The sequence below is a fragment of the Lactuca sativa genome, chromosome 1 (genome assembly GCF_002870075.4).
Source record: "Lactuca sativa cultivar Salinas chromosome 1, Lsat_Salinas_v11, whole genome shotgun sequence".
NCBI lineage: Eukaryota > Viridiplantae > Streptophyta > Magnoliopsida > Asterales > Asteraceae > Lactuca > Lactuca sativa.
In genome coordinates, this window is record NC_056623.2 from 175,684,987 (window position 1) to 175,703,749 (window position 18,763).

The 18,763-nt window shown below is 40.1% G+C and overlaps 1 protein-coding gene across 1 annotated transcript; it reads right to left on the reverse strand.

The window, feature by feature from the left end:
• Positions 1–14,952: 14,952 nt before the first annotated feature.
• Positions 14,953–16,311, reverse strand: LOC128128141 (hexokinase-3-like). Its single transcript, XM_052766980.1, has 6 exons — positions 16,293–16,311; positions 15,995–16,017; positions 15,776–15,903; positions 15,550–15,631; positions 15,248–15,449; positions 14,953–15,023 (listed from the first exon to the last, which is right to left on the reverse strand). Exons 1-6 carry the CDS (start codon positions 16,309–16,311, stop codon positions 14,953–14,955), a joined length of 525 nt encoding a protein of 174 aa, XP_052622940.1.
• Between the last annotated feature and the right edge of the window lie 2,452 nt (positions 16,312–18,763).

Consider the following 18,763-nt stretch of genomic DNA (forward strand, 5'->3'; position numbering starts at 1 on the left):
ATAAACACTAAGAATAATTCATTGCACTAATATGTCAAATACAAATAATCATTCCAATACTAAGTAAATGTAACACATTGCTAATATTTCGTAATATTTATTATACAAGAAATATGAAAAAATTGAAATCCCTGAGATTAATAGTACTAACAGAAGCTTCACGTGAGATACATACAGTTGGACCAGTAAGCAAGGATGTTCCCGAATCCATAATGACAGCACAAGAACACGTACGCGATATCTTCTGCTAGAAGTTGTCAATCCAAAACTATTGTTAAAGGTTGGCATGATAGCTATTAAGATTTGAGCATAACAAGAAACCAATCAGTGTTAGGAACTCAAAATTTACTGCCACCATTCTCATGTATACTCTAGACAAAAAAATAGATATAAAATGGAAATGAGTCAAAAGTTTAACTGTTTGGGCTATTTTTGTCTTTTTTTTTACAATTTAATTTCACCTTGATGGCATTCTTAATTTCTGCAAGAACTAATGGTATTCTTTTTACAACTTGGGCATATGAATACTTATTGGCAAACGTATCAACAATGTAATTTTGGCCAATGTCAATCATATAAAGTGCTCGTTGAAACCCATCATCATTTATCATCTTTTGTAAACTTGAATATATCACCTCAAAAAACTAAATTTACAAATCCCAAAATTGAAATTTTTAGGTAAGATAAATTGCATGATATAAAAATCAATTGATAAATGGATTTTATGGTAGGAAGGGCATAACTGTTATTCAGACATTCCTATGATAAACCTATAAAGTTCACATGAAAGCTCTCTCAAGGCTGTGGGCAAGTTTAGTTCAGGCTCAGAAGTAGGAATATCCAAATTTGGTGTTGGGCTGAAGATTATTTTGATGATTGCGTCTTTTGGGCTCGATAGTATAGTTATTTTGTATTCCGGTTTGGGCCTGTCCAACCGAGAGCCTTTTATGTTTTATATATAAGAATATGCTTGCATGCATATTAGGTTAACGATTGAGAGATTAACGATTTTTAGCAATTATTCTAGAGCTTAACGATAGCATTACAGGTTTCTTTAATCGTTCTTGTAACCTACCAATCCTCTACAGTTGATGTTCTTAATCGAGCTCTTCTGAGGATTTTGTTTTAATTATTCGACTCGTTTGATTCACACTTGTCTCGTTCATATTTTTGTGTTCTTACAATTTTATATTTATTTGCCTGTTTGAGATCTAATCGATCTTCATAGATTTAAAGGTTTTTGAATCTCATCAATTGGTATCAAAGCAGGAGGCTGTGTAATCGATACACATCTTTTCTGTGAAAAGATTTCAGTTAGGGTTTTTCCGCAATTAATAATATTTATTGAGCCGTCATCTCATTATTGACGTATCTTGATATTTATTGTTTTGCCCTAATCTGAGTTATTACAAGTCTGATCTTTTAACAGGTTTTTTCGATCATAATGGACGAGTCGCAATCAAATCCTATAAATATCTCCAACAGCATCGGCTCGACGACAAAGATTCCAATCCTATATACCCATGACTATGAAGTCTGGGCGCATCACTTCGAAGACTACGTGATAGGATCTGAGGATAATGGATACCTCATATGGGAAGCGATAATTAATGGACCATTTTCTCATTCAGCAATGTCCAGAATTGTTAAAACTCAAAAGGAGTACAATGATCTGCTGAAGGATGTTAAGGATATCGCACAAGACGAAAAGGACAAATTCCAGTGCAATATCAAGGCGTTAAGGTTAATCAGATTCGCCCTTCAGTCCGACACATTCAGGTTGGTCAGCTCATGCACGACGGCAAAGGAAGTTTGGGATAGACTTCGCGAACTGTACTCTACAGACGAGGATCTTGAACATTCTATCCAAACCTTGCTCTTATCTGAGTTTGGAGAACTCAGGCAAGGAGCCGAAGAAACAGTGACCCAGACGTTCGATCGCTTCAATCATCTTCTCAGCAAGATGATCAAACACGATATTGAAAGGAAGCTTATCGAGCAGAAGGTTACTTTCTTAAATGGACTAAGGTCTGAATGGAGAGCAGTGGTTTCTACAGTCAAAGCCCATGAGCAGTTTAAATCATACTCTTTGGCGAAACTGGTGGGCATTCTCAAGTCCCAAGAGAAGATTGTGCTGCAAGAGAAGAACGTCGTTTCAAGCCTTGGTTCGTTGGCCCTCCTATCAAAAAGTAAAGCTGTGATGGAGGATGAAGACCTCAATTTGGGGGAGTATGACCTCACATCTGAGGATTATGCTATGATGGTGTCCAATCCCAAGAGGTTCATAAAGAAGAGATTCCCCAGCAATAAAAACCGAAACTGGCAGGGGAGTTACAACTCAGAAAAGGTGAACAATGAACCGAAGGTTGAGGAGCCCAAGAAGGAACCGAAGGTGGATGGCGATTCCGGAGTAAGCTGTTACTACTGTGGTGGGAAAAACCACTATGCTAAAGACTGTGTGCTTAAGAAGATGGCTGAAAAGGATGATGAAAAGGATGAGGAAGCTGTGTTGCAGAAAAGGCTGGATGAATTGAGAAAGAAGAAGTCTACCGCTAACCCTTCTATTAATGCTCTTATTGTGCAGGTTTCGGTTGCTGATGACGAGTTCGGTAGCACGGAAGTTTGGTCTACCGACTCTGAAGACGATGAAGTAAGGAAGCCTACTCATGGAAAGGCTTATGTGGCAAAGGAGGAGAGCAGTGGAGGAAGATGCTTCATGGTGTCTGACGTATCTCAAATGAGAGGATACAACACCAATGGTGGAAGCGATGGACCGAAGGTGCAGGAGGACATGTGCTTTACGGCCAAACCACTAAGCCAGCAGTTCAATGAGCTTGATGAACTGATAAAGAAGGTACAATCGGTTTTCATTACATCTAAAGTACCACAATCCTCATATGAGAAAGAACTAAAAAACGTTAATACAAGAATTTCTCATCTAGATAGTAGCTTAACTCAAACTCGAGTCACAAATTCTAACCTAACTGATCAATTAAGCAGGGTGGCATCGAAGAGTGAGGAGCGGCGAATGTGGATCGAGTTGAAGGAGTCTGAATTAGTTAAAGTTAAAGACGAAAACATTTACTTGCAAAGAGATAATTTAAAATTGTTAAAACAACGGAATGTTTTTTGTTTAATTGCAAAACGTCTATATTCTAATATTACTCAACTTCACTTAGACTGTGAAATAGGCCAAAAGATCCATCGCATGATTTTGCCCTTCCTTGAGTTTAAGGAGGATGAAATCGATGCCGAAGCCTATAATTGTGAGAGTGTGATATCGTCTGATGATGTCAATCCGACCTACATGTATGGACTGGACAAAATTGAGTCCTTCATTAAATCCAAAGACCACAAGGACATGCTTAAAAATCTTTTGGATGAAAATGATAGACTTAAACTGAGAACCGAAACCATACAAAAATTTGACTCTTTAAACGCCAACGTAAATACAGAAAACAAAATTGATGTTGAAAATGCATCTGAGCTTAACGAGGACGACAACATGAGTGAAATTTCTGTAGAGGACACGGTTGACTGCTCAGAATTTGTTAAAAACGAACCTGAAAACCACAAGAATCTAATTTCTGAAAATTCAGTGGAGTTTGCTCGATTGTCCAAACAAAAGTCCCCGATCTTAGTAGAGAAAGCAGTTGTGTATCAAAAGGTCAGGACCACTCCAAATCAAGTATACAAGGTCACTGGAGTAACCGAACATCAGACAGCTGAACTCACGTCTATTGTGAACGAAGACAATGCTGATGGCTGTGATGAGTTCTTCTGGACGGCTCCAATCGATAATGCTGATGAAATAGTAGGCCTGTCAGAAAGAACTTCCTGGATGAGTAAAGGTAGATACATACCTGAACCCTTGAATAAGCCAGATAATTTCAACGAGCCAAGCACCAGTGGTACGAAAGACATTCATAAGGAGGATGAAAGTTCGGCAAAAGAAGACGTTTCCTCTACTCCCTCAGCTCGAAGTGAAACTCCTTCTGTTCAAAAGGAGCCTGCCAAGGAGAAACCGAAAACAAAAGCTAATGTTCATCATCAACCAAAGCAGATGAGGAATAAGAAGAGAGAAAGGAACCAAAGATACAGGAAGAATCTCTCTGAAAGGAGACAATTCTGGCAATCCCAGAATGCATACTTCTCACATCAAGACAAGAATCTGAAGTATGAAAACAATCCTGTCGGAAAGCCTGAGAGCCACAACAACCGAAAGCCAAGGTTCGGTTCACAAGAAAATACCAACCGAAGGCAAAGGTTCGGTTCAGAAAAAGACTTCAACCAAAACCAAAGGTTCGGTTCAAAAAACGATTCCAACCGAACGCAAAGGTTCGGTTCTGAAGTCAAAAGAGAACAAAACTCTAAGGTCCATCCCTCCCATGATCAAAAGCAAAAGAGTCACCTAGAGTCTCAAGCCAAGAAGTCCTCTCCATCTAAACCTACTTCTTCTACTTCTTCTAATTCTTCAACTTCCACCAATTCATCTCCACCTTGCTCTAAAGCTAATTCTGTTCGCTCTCAAAAGTCTCATTCGTCAGCTAAACAAAAGGGCAAACAGAAGGTTAATGAATCCAAACCAGAGTCCAAACCGAACGCACCCAATCCTAATAAGATAAAAGTTTTTACCATTAAAAAGAAAGATGAAAAAACTCTCATAAAACGAACATATCTAGTTGACATCTCTCTTACTGTTCCTGTTCCCATGAAAAGCTCACGTGGACCCAAGAAACTTTGGGTTCCTAAATCTGCTTAATTTTTGCAGGTTATAAGTGACGAGCAGTTCGACGAAGAATGGTACATTGATAGTGGCTGCTCACGTCACATGACAGGGAGGAAAGAGGAGCTCAGGGAATACAGATCTCTTGCAAATGGTGGCAACGTCAAGTTTGGAAATAACTCTTTCGGCACCATAAAGGGATACGGGATGATAACAAATAGGGACTTTACTATAAGGAAGGTGGCTTATGTGGAAGGACTCCAACACAACCTCATCAGTGTATCTCAGCTTGTTGGAGGTACAGGTCTCAAAGTCTTATTCGATGATGAAGGTTCTGAAATCATAGAGAAAAAGACAAAGAAAGTGATTCTCAAGTCCGAGCGAAAGGGTGAAATGTTTCCTCTAAACCTGAAACCCATCAAAGGAAACCCAGCTATATGCCTGTTATCAAAAGCTCAATCTGACGAAAGCTGGTTGTGGCACCGAAGACTCTCTCATCTCAACTTTAAAGATATCAACCGACTTGTCACTGGAGGTCATGTTAGGGGTCTTCCATTGCTCAAGTTTAACAGAGATCATTTGTGTGCTGCATGCGAAATAGGGAAGCAGAGTCGTCAAAGTCACCCATCTGTAATTAACACAAAAATTGTTGAACCACTCGAATTACTTCATATCGATTTGTGTGGTCCTTCATCTATCGAAAGCATCGGTGGTAGCAAGTATATTCTTGTTATTGTTGATGACTTTTCAAGATTCACATGGGTGTTCTTTCTAAAGCTCAAATCTGAAGCGACTCATAAGCTGAAATTGTTCATTAAGCAGATTGAAGTACAGCTCAAGAAGGTCGTTCGCAACATTAGGAGCGACAATGGTCTGGAATTCAAGAACAAGGAGTTTGAAGAGTTTCTAGCAGAAAAGGGAATAAGTCACAACTTCTCAGCTCCCTACACACCACAACAGAACGAAATTATCGAAAGACGAAACCGATCTTTGTGTGAAGCTGCCCGAACTATGCTAAGTTTCGCTTCTTTACCTCTTTATTTTTGGGCTGATGCTATTTCTGCTGCTTGTTTTACACAGAACAGGTCTTATCTCAACAAGCGATTCACGCTCACACCTTATGAGATACTAAACAACAGAAAGCCCAATGTGAAGTTTTTCCACGTGTTCGGCTCACTGTGTTTCATCTTCAACTCTAAAGAACACCGAAACAAGTTTGATGTCAAAGCCGACGAGGGAATCTTTCTGGGCTACTCTCTCACATCCAAGGCATACAGGGTCCTAAACAAGCGTTCGAGAAGAATTGAAGAGACATACTATGTGACCTTTGACGATAGCTATGTCAAAAAGCTACAGGCCAAAGAAGACATTGCTGGGGAAATCTTTCCTCAAACTGGCCAAGTCACAGTCTCGATCGCTAACCTATATGATAAATTTCTGGAGCTCTTTGACGAACCAGTGAAAGCTTCTCTCTCAGAAGCAGGTGCAGCAGACAACAAGGTTGACCACATGAAGGAGATTGTCGAAGAAGCTGCAAGGAGAATGCATGAAGGAGGATCGACTACTAATGACCCTCTATCTAACAAAGCTTCAGTCGAGGGGGAGCTAAGCTCAAATGTCGAGGGGGAGCCATGTTCTACAACTCCAACCGAAGGTACATCTCCAACCGAAGGTGCTTCAACGCCTGAAAGCTCAGCACCACAAGAAACCCCTGAACCTCAAATTTCTCAAAGCTCATCAATCGAGGGGGAGCATGATGATATGACGCTTGATTACGATAGCCAATCTGAGCCAGAAGAAATGATCAATGCTGAACTAGACCCAACTTTTGATCCGAATTACCCTCCTCTTACCAAATGGACCAGAGATCATCCTATCTCTCAAGTAGTTGGTGATGTATCTGAAAAGGTTCTGACCCGATCACAACTGAAGGCAAAGCAGACATCCTTATTTTCAAAGGTTGAGTTTTGTATGTTTAACTCATTCGTATCAAAAGTTGAACCGAAGACAGTTAACACTGCCCTCGATCACTCTGATTGGGTTCAAGCAATGCAAGACGAACTAAATGAATTTGAAAGGAACAAAGTCTGGCGCCTCATTCCAACTCCTCCAGATGCTTCGGTTGTTGGTCTAAAATGGGTTTTCAGGAACAAAATGGACAAGGAAGGGAATGTAATAAGGAACAAGGCTCGTTTGGTAGTAAAGGGATACTGCCAGGAGGAAGGGATAGATTATGAAGAGACTTTCGCTCCAGTAGCTAGGCTAGAATCTGTTAGAATATTTCTGGCTTATGCTGCTCACAAAAACTTTGAAGTTTTCCAAATGGACGTCAAGTGTGCATTTCTCAATGGAGAAATCGAAGAAACTGTGTATGTGGAGCAACCTCCTGGGTTCGTGAACGAAAAGTATCCAAACCATTGCTATATTCTGGATAAAGCTGTGTACGGCCTCAAACAAGCTCCGAGAGCCTGGTATGAAACGCTAACTAAATTCTTAAAGATGTCTAAATTCAAACAAGGTTCGGTTGACCCAACCTTCTTTCGCAAAAAGGAAGGTAACCACCTTATGATAGTTCAAATTTATGTCGATGACATCATCTTTGGCTCCACGAATCCCAGCTTAACAGCTGAATTCAAAAAGCTGATGGAGACTAAGTTTGAAATGAGCTCAATGGGTCCCATTAACTTTTTCCTTGGTTTAAATATTAGACAGGGACCAGGAGGCATCTTTATCAATTAGGAAGCTTACACGAAGACTCTCCTAGCAAAGTTTGGCATGATGGGAGACTCAAAAGTCAAAGTCCCAATGGCATTCGGCACCAAGCTTACCCCATCTCTAGACAAACCGGGTGTCGATATCACGCTCTATCGTCAAATGATAGGCTCACTAATGTATCTTACTGCTAGCAGGCCTGATATCATGTTTTCTGTGTGTTATTGTGCTCGATTTCAGGCAAACCCACGCGAACCACACATGCTTGCAGTAAAGAACATCTTACGCTATCTCAAGCGAACCACCTCCTTAGGTCTATGGTATCCTTCCAACTCAGGCTTCTTCGTTCAAGCCTATTCTGATGCTGACCTTGGAGGATGTGGACTCGACAGAAAAAGCACAACTGGTGGCTGTCAATTCCTTGACGGGAAGTTGGTCAGCTGGCAATCCAAGAAACAAACGTGTGTGTCGTTGTCTACTGCCGAAGCAGAATACATTGCCGCTGCATCCTGCACATCACAAGTGATTTGGATCCAGAGTCAACTTCGAGACTATGGACTCAATATGAAGAAGATCCCACTATATTGTGACTCTGAAAGTGCAATTAGGATCTGTCATAACCCAGTGCAGCACTCTAAAACCAAACACATAGCACTGAGGTATCACTTTATCAAAGATCATGTGGAAGATGGAAACATCGAAGTTCACTTCGTAAGAACCACTGATCAACTGGTTGACGTCTTTACCAAAGCTCTTCCTGAAGCGTCATTTAATAAAATATTGCAAGGGCTAGGTATGATGGAATCAGAGTCAGTACCTCACACTACCTCTCAACCTCAAACGTAAGAAGCGAAACCAACCGAACGTTCGGGTTCGGTTAAACCATGTGTCTCGCTCATCACTTCAATGGTAGTTTTTCTCTGATGTATATTTCTTGTACGATTTTGTTTCTCTGTGTGTTAAAAGCATTTTCCAAATTGCATGTTTAAATCCATTGGTTTCTCAAAATTTTCCAAAACCGAAACCTACCGAAGGTTCGGGTTCGGTTTTTCAAAATTTGGTTGAACCGAAACCAACCGCAGGTTCGGGTTCGGTTTTTCAAAATTTGGTTGAACCGAAACCAACCGCAGGTTCGGGTTCGGTTTTTCAAAATTTTGTTAAACCGAAACCAACCGAACGCTTGGGTTCGGTTTTTCAACTTTTTCCCAACCGAAACCAACCGAACGTTCGGGTTCGGTTTTTTTTTTCAATTTTTTCCAAAGTTTTTTTTTAAGTCTTAATTTTTTTTTCTCTTACTTATTTTTTTAATCCTTTTATTCTTTTATTTTTTTAATAAATCTCAAAAACTCCAAAAATATTTTTTTGTGTGTTCGTTCGTTTATGGGGATATAATTGCTGAATTACTTAAGTGTCCCTAGAAGCATGCTGCTGTATGTGTCCCAAGCCTCATAAGATTTTGAATAATAGCCTTCATGACCTGGTATACACAAACCTTGTCTTCCCAATAAGGCTAACACATTTATTCTAATCGTGAGCTACCTCACTCTTTTCTCACATGGGTTAAGAGTTTCCTGCTTGGTCCTTATTTTCGCAGCAGAGGTACTATATCTTCTTACACAATCTCCATAAATCTTCTCCACTACATTCGTTTCATCAATGTAACCCTTGAGACTCTCAGAAATTACCACTGAGGTTTATGGTTACACAACATCTGTGTTTATGATCTTAGTTTCGTGTCACTACGAGCTGAGTGAAACCCAAAATTCAACACCTAATGAATTGACGGTGCACAATTAATTTGCTCAAGTTTTCACCAAAGGATTGACGAATGTACCCTAATGAAATCTCAAATTTTCTTTTGTGTGATTCCTATGAAATTGTTAAACACCATAACATTTCTTCCCTTGGGATCCAGGTTTTAATTTTTTTTATCTGAGATTTTATAGTTTTCCAAGTCAATTTAAAATAAATTCCTACCTACTTGTTCAACAGGCTACACTGGTCTCACAAGTACTTTGTTCACTTTCTTTCTTATTTCAAGAATTGAATTGCTGAATCAAAGCGAAAGCCACCCTTATTTAGCCAAATTAAAAGAAGCCTTTCAACATTTATTAATAAATGTTTGATCGTAATTCAACGGGAATCCACACTAGCACTTTAAGGTCTCTCTTGACCTTGAAGGAAGAGATTCGTGCCCGGGATCATCAGTTTCGTGTCATTATTGACATCACAGTAAATCCTTAAAAGAGTTGCTTTATTTCTCTTTCTTTTACACTCTTTGCACGAAAATCTTTGATTTTCCAAAATTCCGTTACTAATTTTTACAGGCTGTATTATTACTTGGTGGTTAATTCTGAAGCTGTGGTCAAAAACAATCCACGTGGGTATTTAATTCAAAAGCTGCCATTTAAAAAGATAAGACGAAAAGGTTGCTGACTCGGCGGGAGTTCAAAGGATTAAAATTCAAACGACGGTAAAAAGTGGGCGCGTGTGAATTTGAAACGGCCTTACTTTTACTGACATTAAGGACGCGTGTGCGAAATCCAAGCGACATCCTTCTGGCATTTAAAGGCGCGTGCGGATTTGAACCGTTTTTCTTCTGAAACGACGCTTGTTGGGTAGCGTGATCCTAGGAATCTGACACTATCTCTCCTACGTGATCATCGCATAGAAGATATGAAACGATTTTTTCTCTCTCCAATCCCTCACTATAAAAGGCAGTCTACAACACCATTTACCTTTTTACTGCTTCCGGATTTTCTAGAGAGCAAAAACCTCCAAAACGCTTCACTGTTCATCTTCTTCTTCGACTACCTTCAACAATGGCAGAATCTTCTTCCGTCCATGCTACATCACAAATCCTTCCCATTCGTCCGCAACAATGCCTGGTGATCGATCTCAATCCTCTGGCGTACGACTCTTACATGTCGCCGATCATCGAGTGCCTGAAGTACTCCCAAATCGCCACCGCTCTCTCAAGGATTGAATCTGTGCCAATGGTGGCCCTATCGCAGGTTTACGCGACTGCTTATTACGACAAGGCAGTTGACCGGGTGTTCTTCGAGATTGCTGAACACAAAACATCTGTTTCTCGACAGCGTTTCTGCACCATGCTTGGGTTGGCTGTTGACCCATCAAGAATAAATCCGGAGACGATTCCGGTTGGGCAATTGTTTAGCATGTTTTACAACATGGGGTACACAGAGGTCCTCACCTCTGTCGCTAAGTTCAAAAAGTCCTGCCTGCCGCCGCAGTGGAACAGCTTGTTTACAGTCCTATTCAAGGGCTTGTCGGAACGGAGTTCAGGATCCGACGGTGCCAGTCGCCTCTTCATATCGATCATGTATGCGGTCTACAATGGGATTAACTTGGACTTTGGGTTGGTCCTATGGCAACAGCTCATCCAGAGCCTTTCTTCATCATCACGGCACTCTGAGGTGTCGTTGGCCCGCTTCTGGATTTTGATTACAAAATGGGTGATGGACAAATTCGACATCCCCACTGCTGTCGATGCATCGATGTCTTCTGTTGGTACGTTTCATACCAAGAAAATCATCGTCTCAGATGCATCTAAATTTTCTTTCATTGGCTCCATCCCGGAGACAATGTATGGTGGCGTGCCCTCTGATAGCAGGTTGATTCGGACGATCAAGGAGTTCAGGCCAACTGGTCCTAGGGAACTGACACCGGATATGCTCAGGTCTATCCACGATGCAGACAAACCGGTAAACAGGGGCAAAAAGGCTGACAAAGGGAAGCAAGCGACCAAAGCTCCAAAGGGTCCTTCTCCCAAAAAGAGGAAACAAACAAAGGCTGCACAGTCCCCACAGCCGAAGAGGAGGAAGACACAACCGAAGCGCAAGCTTGTTATTCCCTCTTCTTCAAGTGATTCTGAGGGCGAGAGTTCGGGTTCTGACGGCTCTCAAGGAGACGAATTCCCTCAACGAGGCAACACACCACCTCGGTCACCTACCCCAGAGGTGGAACTTCACAATTCACCAGTTCCTTCACCTCCACCAACCATTCCTACTTCCATTCCGACCATAATCCCCACTACCACTATTCCACAAACATCTTTCCCTATACCACCACCCATTTTCACCACTGCCACCAAAACACCACCAGTAACCGAAACCCCACCCGTAACCGAACCACCACAAACCGAAACCCATACAACCGAACCTACCCACACTCAACCACCACCCAATACTCAAACTCAACATACCCCAACCACAACACCCCCAGCTTCACCACCCCCTCCATCTCCTGAAAATGCCTCTGATGGAGACAACCCTTACCTTGGTGGTGAACACATGAACTTTGATTCGGTCTACTATAGTCCGTTTCAGGTTCAGAGTGACGAGGAGGATGATGCTCCAGTGACAAAGAAGCATCTTAAAGAGCTTAACGAGAAGGTTGATCTACTTCTCGCCTCCTCTTCTAACCAGCAGTCCTCTCTCTCTGAAGCCGCCCTTCAGAAAATTGTTGATGCCTTCTCCAGGGCTTAACATGATTCGGTGGCCTCCGCAACTGCTGCTATTGACGCCTCAACCAGAGCCTGTGAGGCAGCGACCGAAAAAGTCGATAAACTATTCTCCGACGCTTCTGTCCTGTTGAAGTCTTTACAGGAAAGTGCCGACGCCACTAAGACAACTTTGGAACCGATTGTTCAGTAATTGGCCAAGTTCGTCTCAACGGAGTTGACTTCGTTCGCTGCCCTTCGCCAAAACATAAGCGACGACAACTCGGCCCTTCGTGCCTCCATCGATGCGCGCCTCGCTAAGTTACAGGAGGATCTCGTAGCCGAGAATTCATTGATGGACGTTCTGGCGAGCAAAACAACCGCCCTTAAGGTCAAGAGCACGGAGCTTTCCAACTCACAACAACAACTGGAAGCTCTTCGATCCGAAAGGGAGGTGATCAAAACTTGTGTTTCGGATGTCCACGCAGCATTATCCAACATCCTTGCAGCACACGATCCTATTCTCAACCACTCAGTGAGGCGAACCCTTGCTGAAAAGCTCTCTCCGGCCATGGACCTTCTTATCAAAATCGAAGGCCTTCCTAGTTTCGTGTCCATTCCGAAACAAGGGGGAGATAAGAAGTAGAACGGATCGAAACCACCTCCTTCCTCCAAAGCTACTCACACAACCGAACCACCTCAGACTGGTCAAGCTTCGGGTTCGGGTGTGAAGAACAAAGGCAAAAACATAGCTGAGGAAGAAGATGAAGATGAAGACAGGGAGACCATTGCTGACATGTTAAAACGAAAGAACAGTCGCAATGTTGACGATGATGCCAGTCGTGTGGCGCGAGAGGCTGAAGAAGCCGAACGCAAGCAAAAGGAAGCCCACGATCTCCTTGAGAGCAGGAAGACTCTCTTCCCTGCCTGGACCAGGGAGCGTTTGATTAAAGAGGCCATAGATACTCCCAGCATCTTATGGCTCGAGCCGGTTATATCTTTCGACTGCAACAATACTGTCGACTCGCAGTTCGACATGCCGCTGACTCGAAAGGCGTTCATCTTCCACGCCTTCTCAAACATCTTTGAAGTCCCTCATCCGAACGCTGAGCTTGACAGGGAGCTCATCGACTTCTATCTGGCGGATGCTCGTCCTCAATACCTTACTTGGAGCGCCCAGAAGATTGTAAACGTTCGTGTGCTGAAGCCTTACACCGAAGGTCGTTTTATAAATGTTCGGTTCAAGGTAATTCGGGAATCTGCAAGAACTGCTCATCTTATCTCCCTGGCAGATCTACCGAACTTAAATCCTCATGATTGGATTGTCCTGTATAATATCCTTTTGACTGATGAAGCCGAATATGGTCCTATTATAGACCATATCAAAAGGATGTTAGCCTGCTACATCATGGAGGTTGCCCTAATGGATCAGGAGGTTGCCACAGTCTTCAAGAAGAAACCGAAGATAGCTCCTGTGGGATCGGCCAGTGATCTCAACCAAATGCAAATGGGCAAGATCGACCCGAGACGCAACTCGGTTATATTCACTAGAGCAGAAGGACAGAAATGTCTCTTTGATTTAGCTGACAAACACCTTTACACCACTGCTTGTCTGGAGCATGTGTTATTAATTATCAAACGGTGTAAAGAGAATTCGGCTGATGACATCAAATACTTCAACGACATGATCCAATGGTACATTCGGTTTAGACAGACCATACTCTCTATCACAAAATGTCTGTTTAGCACCGTGAAGAAGAAGGTACCTGCTTCAGCTGCTGGCCCAAGTAACAAGTGAAGGTCTCGCTCCAAATTGACGCAAAGGGGGAGATTGTTGGGCTGAAGATTATTTTGATGATTGCGTCTTTTGGGCTCGATAGTATAGTTATTTTGTATTCCGGTTTGGGCCTGTCCAACCGAGAGCCTTTTATGTTTTATATATAAGAATATGCTTGCATGCATATTAGGTTAACGATTGAGAGATTAACGATTTTAGCAATTATTCTAGAGCTTAACGATAGCATTACAGGTTTCTTTAATCGTTCTTGTAACCTACCAATCCTCTACAGTTGATGTTCTTAATCGAGCTCTTCTGAGGATTTTGTTTTAATCATTCGACTCGTTTGATTCACACTTGTCTCGTTCATATTTTTGTGTTCTTACAATTTTATATTTATTTGCCTGTTTGAGATCTAATCGATCTTCATAGATTTAAAGGTTTTTGAATCTCATCATTTGGAATATCCCACTGTCAGATCCAAGAAAAAAGAAAATCAATTATTGAAAATTTTAAAATCATATTTCACAAGGAGTGTTTAATACTTAAAGAACACAAAAGGGTACCTTGGGCGCAAAATCTTTGGAAACTAATCTTGCATACCTCTATCAAAAGGTAAAAGCTTTCAAGTGTATGTGTCACACATGAAACAAAACAGATAAAGGAATGTGTATATATAACATGGCTTTCAAAATTCACTTGATATTTACTCACTTGAAGATCTGCAAACACTTCAAATGGAATGTTGGATCATTTTCACTGTTACATAAATTATGCTTTGTAGAATTACTTGTGCACATGACAAGTTAGCACATGAAATTTGTGAATTTTCGGGCTAGTCTGCACTCTTGTACTAAGCTGCACTTTTGTGCTTGGAATTAAGTTAAGACCTTGGTAAGGATTAAAATAGACTTCCATACCTGATTATAGGCTTTTACCTCATGGCATTTGGAGCCTTTATGAATTTATTATGAATTTTCGAAGTTGATTGATGCAAACAGTGGGCTGCATGAACCAGTTTGCAAAGATTGGTACTTATAACCTTAAAGGAATTGGAATTAGGAAAAGTGGTCCAAAGTTCAGTGAAACTAGATACAATAACCTTCCTAAAAAACTAGATAAAGACAGATTGCAACAACGTGCTGAAACATTTCATGACAACATCAAACAAAATGGGATAAACAACTCACTTAAACTCAGAATTGGGATAGGAAAACAAAGAAAAAATGTAGTAGACATTCATACCTTTCCACAATGAAAACCCCATTAAAATTCTCAACCTAACACCATTGCCCTTTCTATGGCATGAATTACCATTCTGCCCTTCTCTTCTTCCTCATTTTCTGCTGCATTTTCAGAAAGAAAAAAAAATGTGTGGTAAAGAGGGTGAAAATCATGGTACTTGAGTGCTTCAGCAAATGATGCAAGAAAAATCACTCTAACAGAATACCAATTGAGAGTCATTCCATTCCATCAAAATCCTTTAAAAATAATGTTTGTTGGGATTTTTTGCAATATTTCTGTAAATTCAAATATTCCCTAAAAATCATGTAGCTTTAATATAATCCACCTTCTATTGCTACAACTGTTCTTCTCATTTTCCCATTTTTTCCACTTCTAACCCTTCTACTTGTAATCACTGTAGTCCCATCCCTACCAATCTTTTTCAAAATTCCCCCAATGCCCGCAGCTGCTAACCTTGCAGCTCTTCTTGTCACCACATCACATATTTTCACCACTAGTTTTCTCACTTTCAGTGGAACATCGTTTATCTAATAATGAATTAAAAAAAACACATCTTTTGTCAAAAGAGAAAATAAACTCAGATTCAAAAAAGTATTTTTTTTATATAGAAACTAGGAAAAATCTTACATTTAGGGTTTCTTCAAGAATCTTGGCAACTTCACTCAGGTTTGGGGTGTCATCTTCATGCATAGCAGCCATTAATGGTGTACTGAGTATTTTCAAGAAACAAAATATGAATTTATCTTTTTTGTAATCCCATTTGCTGAGAACTTTTTATCAATCTAAACAATGAACTTTACATTTCTACCCCTACATTGGTAAAAAGAGTAAAGAATTTTGTTTTATGACATACCTTAACATGAATCTTGCTAAAAGCTTAGAGGAAACTCGTCCAAAAATATCTGATTCTAATGACATTTTGTGAATTACTCTTCTAACAATGTCACCTAAATACATTCCCAATATCATTTTCTCAAAACCCTGTATTATTAATCACAAAAATCATATCAAGTAAAAAAAATATGGAAATTACAGAGTGAAAATTATCTTGGATAAAAATAATTAAATTAACCTGATCATTTGGGTTCCGACTTTCTACATCAAGATCAATATCATAATCAGTTCACTACTAGAAAAACAACATTTTACGAACAAAACAAAATATACTGTAATAACAACTTACTGACAGTTGGTATTCTGTTTTGGAATCTCTATGCCCTCCTCTTATGGCAAAATGAGCACAACCAGGATACTTCCCCTATCTACAAATCCTCCCTCATCAACGGTTTCATTTGCCAATATTTCATATAATTCAGAAATCAGCTGTTGCACCTACAAGTCATTAATAATGATTATTAGTATGAGAATGCCTGACAAGGGTATTCTCATCTTTTGCACTTTTTTACCTCAGGGGTGAAAGCAATAAGTCCTTCAGGTATGAGAATAACACCATAGTTATAACCAAGATCTGCACGTTTACAGATTACATCTGCTATGTAATTTGTAACCTTTTTTAGTGCCAATTTCTTTGATGCAACCTGTAAGAAATATGACAAAAAAATAATTAGTGAGTCTCTAAAAAAAATAAAAAATAAATAGAATTGTGTACCTCTTCTCCAATAAGAGTGATGTTTGGATGAGTTTGTAAAGCACATTCTAATGTAATGTGGGAAGTAGCACGTCACATAAGCCTTACAACTGCATACATACAATACAACCTTATAATTAGCAACGATGTGAATATTCCTATTTCCTTGGTCAAACGTTGACCAAATTTATTTTTTATTTTTACAAATTATATGAAATATAATATTCTAGATAATGAACTTACAGTGATAATATTTCCCTGTGGAACGTGCATCTATCATAACATTTCCCGAAATCCCCCTGAAATACATTTAATAACAAAGCAAACAACAGTTAATAACATTTTTGGTATTAAGTCTCTATTGTAAAGTGACAAAACCGATTAAATGATAACATCGCTAAAATGGCGTTTTCAATTCAGAAGTTGTTGAAATGAAAAGGCGATTTTCAAGGAAACATGAGTTTTGCAAGTGAAGCAACCTTATATACTCTTTTTTTTTCCTTTTCATTTTTGGTCAATAATTAACAAATTAAAAAATGAAAAATGATTTCTGACGAGTTAAATCACCTAGGTTTTCTCCGGGACTTGAACGGAATATTTGTATGCGGTGATGGAGAAAACTCGAATGGCAAATGAGGCGGCTCAGCCTCGCCTGACAACATTCCAACGATCTCTCCCATCGTCGGACGTTTTACCGGCGAACGCTGGACACTTAGTAAGGCGGTTGTGATATAGAGGAGTGCCTATTCTTGATCTAGTGAATGAATATTAGGATCGAAAAGATCTAGAAGCTTCCCATTGCGTGCAAGCTGTCTCGTTCATGAAATTAAATTAGCTCTCTCGAATTCAGACATGGGGGACGCGTGCAAACTCGACTGATTTGCGTTTCTTGTAGACAACATTTGATTGTACCGATAACGACCCCGCTCTAGGGATCCCGTATCTTCCCTCCCTTTACATACATTAAAATAAATAAATCATAATTTGAAACAAAAAACAAGTCATTGAAATAAAGTTATTTACAGAATTACCTGACAGTGGATTAAGAGGGGAAGAAGCAGAGGGAAGATTAGTTCCATGAACGGAATTGGAAGAACCAAGAGCTGAAGGAGCGGGACCGGGACCAGATCCAGGAAGCATAGGTGGTCCAGTAGTGATTCAGAACTGGTAACCCACTCGGATCTTGAAACAACCCAGAACAACATCTTGGTTCGATGAGATTGGTTTGGATCGTTCTAGAGGCCTATTTCTCTGCCGAACATGAAGCCATACCTAAGAAGGGGATGATTATGAAGAAAAACATCGGGAAAGTCGGTGCGGGTTGGAGGTAGTTGAGGTGGGTATCAAGCGGTGTTTTAGGGTTTGTTTTGATCGATGAAGATTTTAGGAACTTCAAGTAAGAAATTATGGATGTTTTACACACAATGATTCTAGGGTTTCTTTTGATTGAAGAGGATTTTACATACAAAGAAGAAGAAGAAGGACGAGAGTATCAAGGCGGGGGTTTTTATTTTTTGGATTTCGATCCCGCTTGCAATTAAAAAATTGGAGAACGCGCGTTCATAAAGAAAAATATAAAGCGACAGTTTTAGACGACACGCCTTTTTATGATAGGTGCCCTCCGTGTTTTTAATTTTTTTGTTGGACACTATTTTTAGGGCACCCACAAATGCGTGTCCACTATCCTTCAAATTTTGCAAAACTGACATTATTTTTTAGGGCACGCACAAATGCGCATCCTCTATCAGCGAGTGTCATTGTTTGCGCGTCATTAAAGGGCTGTTTTCTAGTAGTGTCCATAGTCATGAAGTCTCGTATTCAAAGTACATTCATTTAAATATCCTTCTTGCATAAAAGTTTTTAATCTAGACATTGATTCTCGATATCCAACTCCCAATATGGAAACATTTCCATATTTGCCATATGACAACTTATTCTAAATAGAGTCTTATCTATTCACAATTATGTCAATATGGTCCATCCATGACTATACTTCTAACTGTCCACAAGCGACCAACCCTTGGCGAACCTTAGATTGTCCTTGGCAGTTATTTAATTATTTTAGTCAAAACCGGTTCTATTTGCTTTTTCCCTCTAAATGCCCTAGGTATTTGGAAAATTTTAGAACGGTCGAATATTATAGCATATGCAATTGATCCTATACCCGAAGCGTATGGGACACAATTCATAATGAAAAACGTGATACTTTACTAGTTTCTTACTATAATATCGTCATAATATTTCTATTTTCCG

Excerpts from the sequence above, each read along its gene's own strand:
- LOC128128141 (XM_052766980.1), bottom strand. Across the intron at positions 15,632-15,775 it reads TTAGCAAGATTCATGTTAAG|TACACCATTAATGGCTGCTA; the intron begins GTATGTCATAAA and ends GAAAATACTCAG. Across the intron at positions 15,450-15,549 it reads TTCTTGAAGAAACCCTAAAT|ATAAACGATGTTCCACTGAA; the intron begins GTAAGATTTTTC and ends ATTCATTATTAG.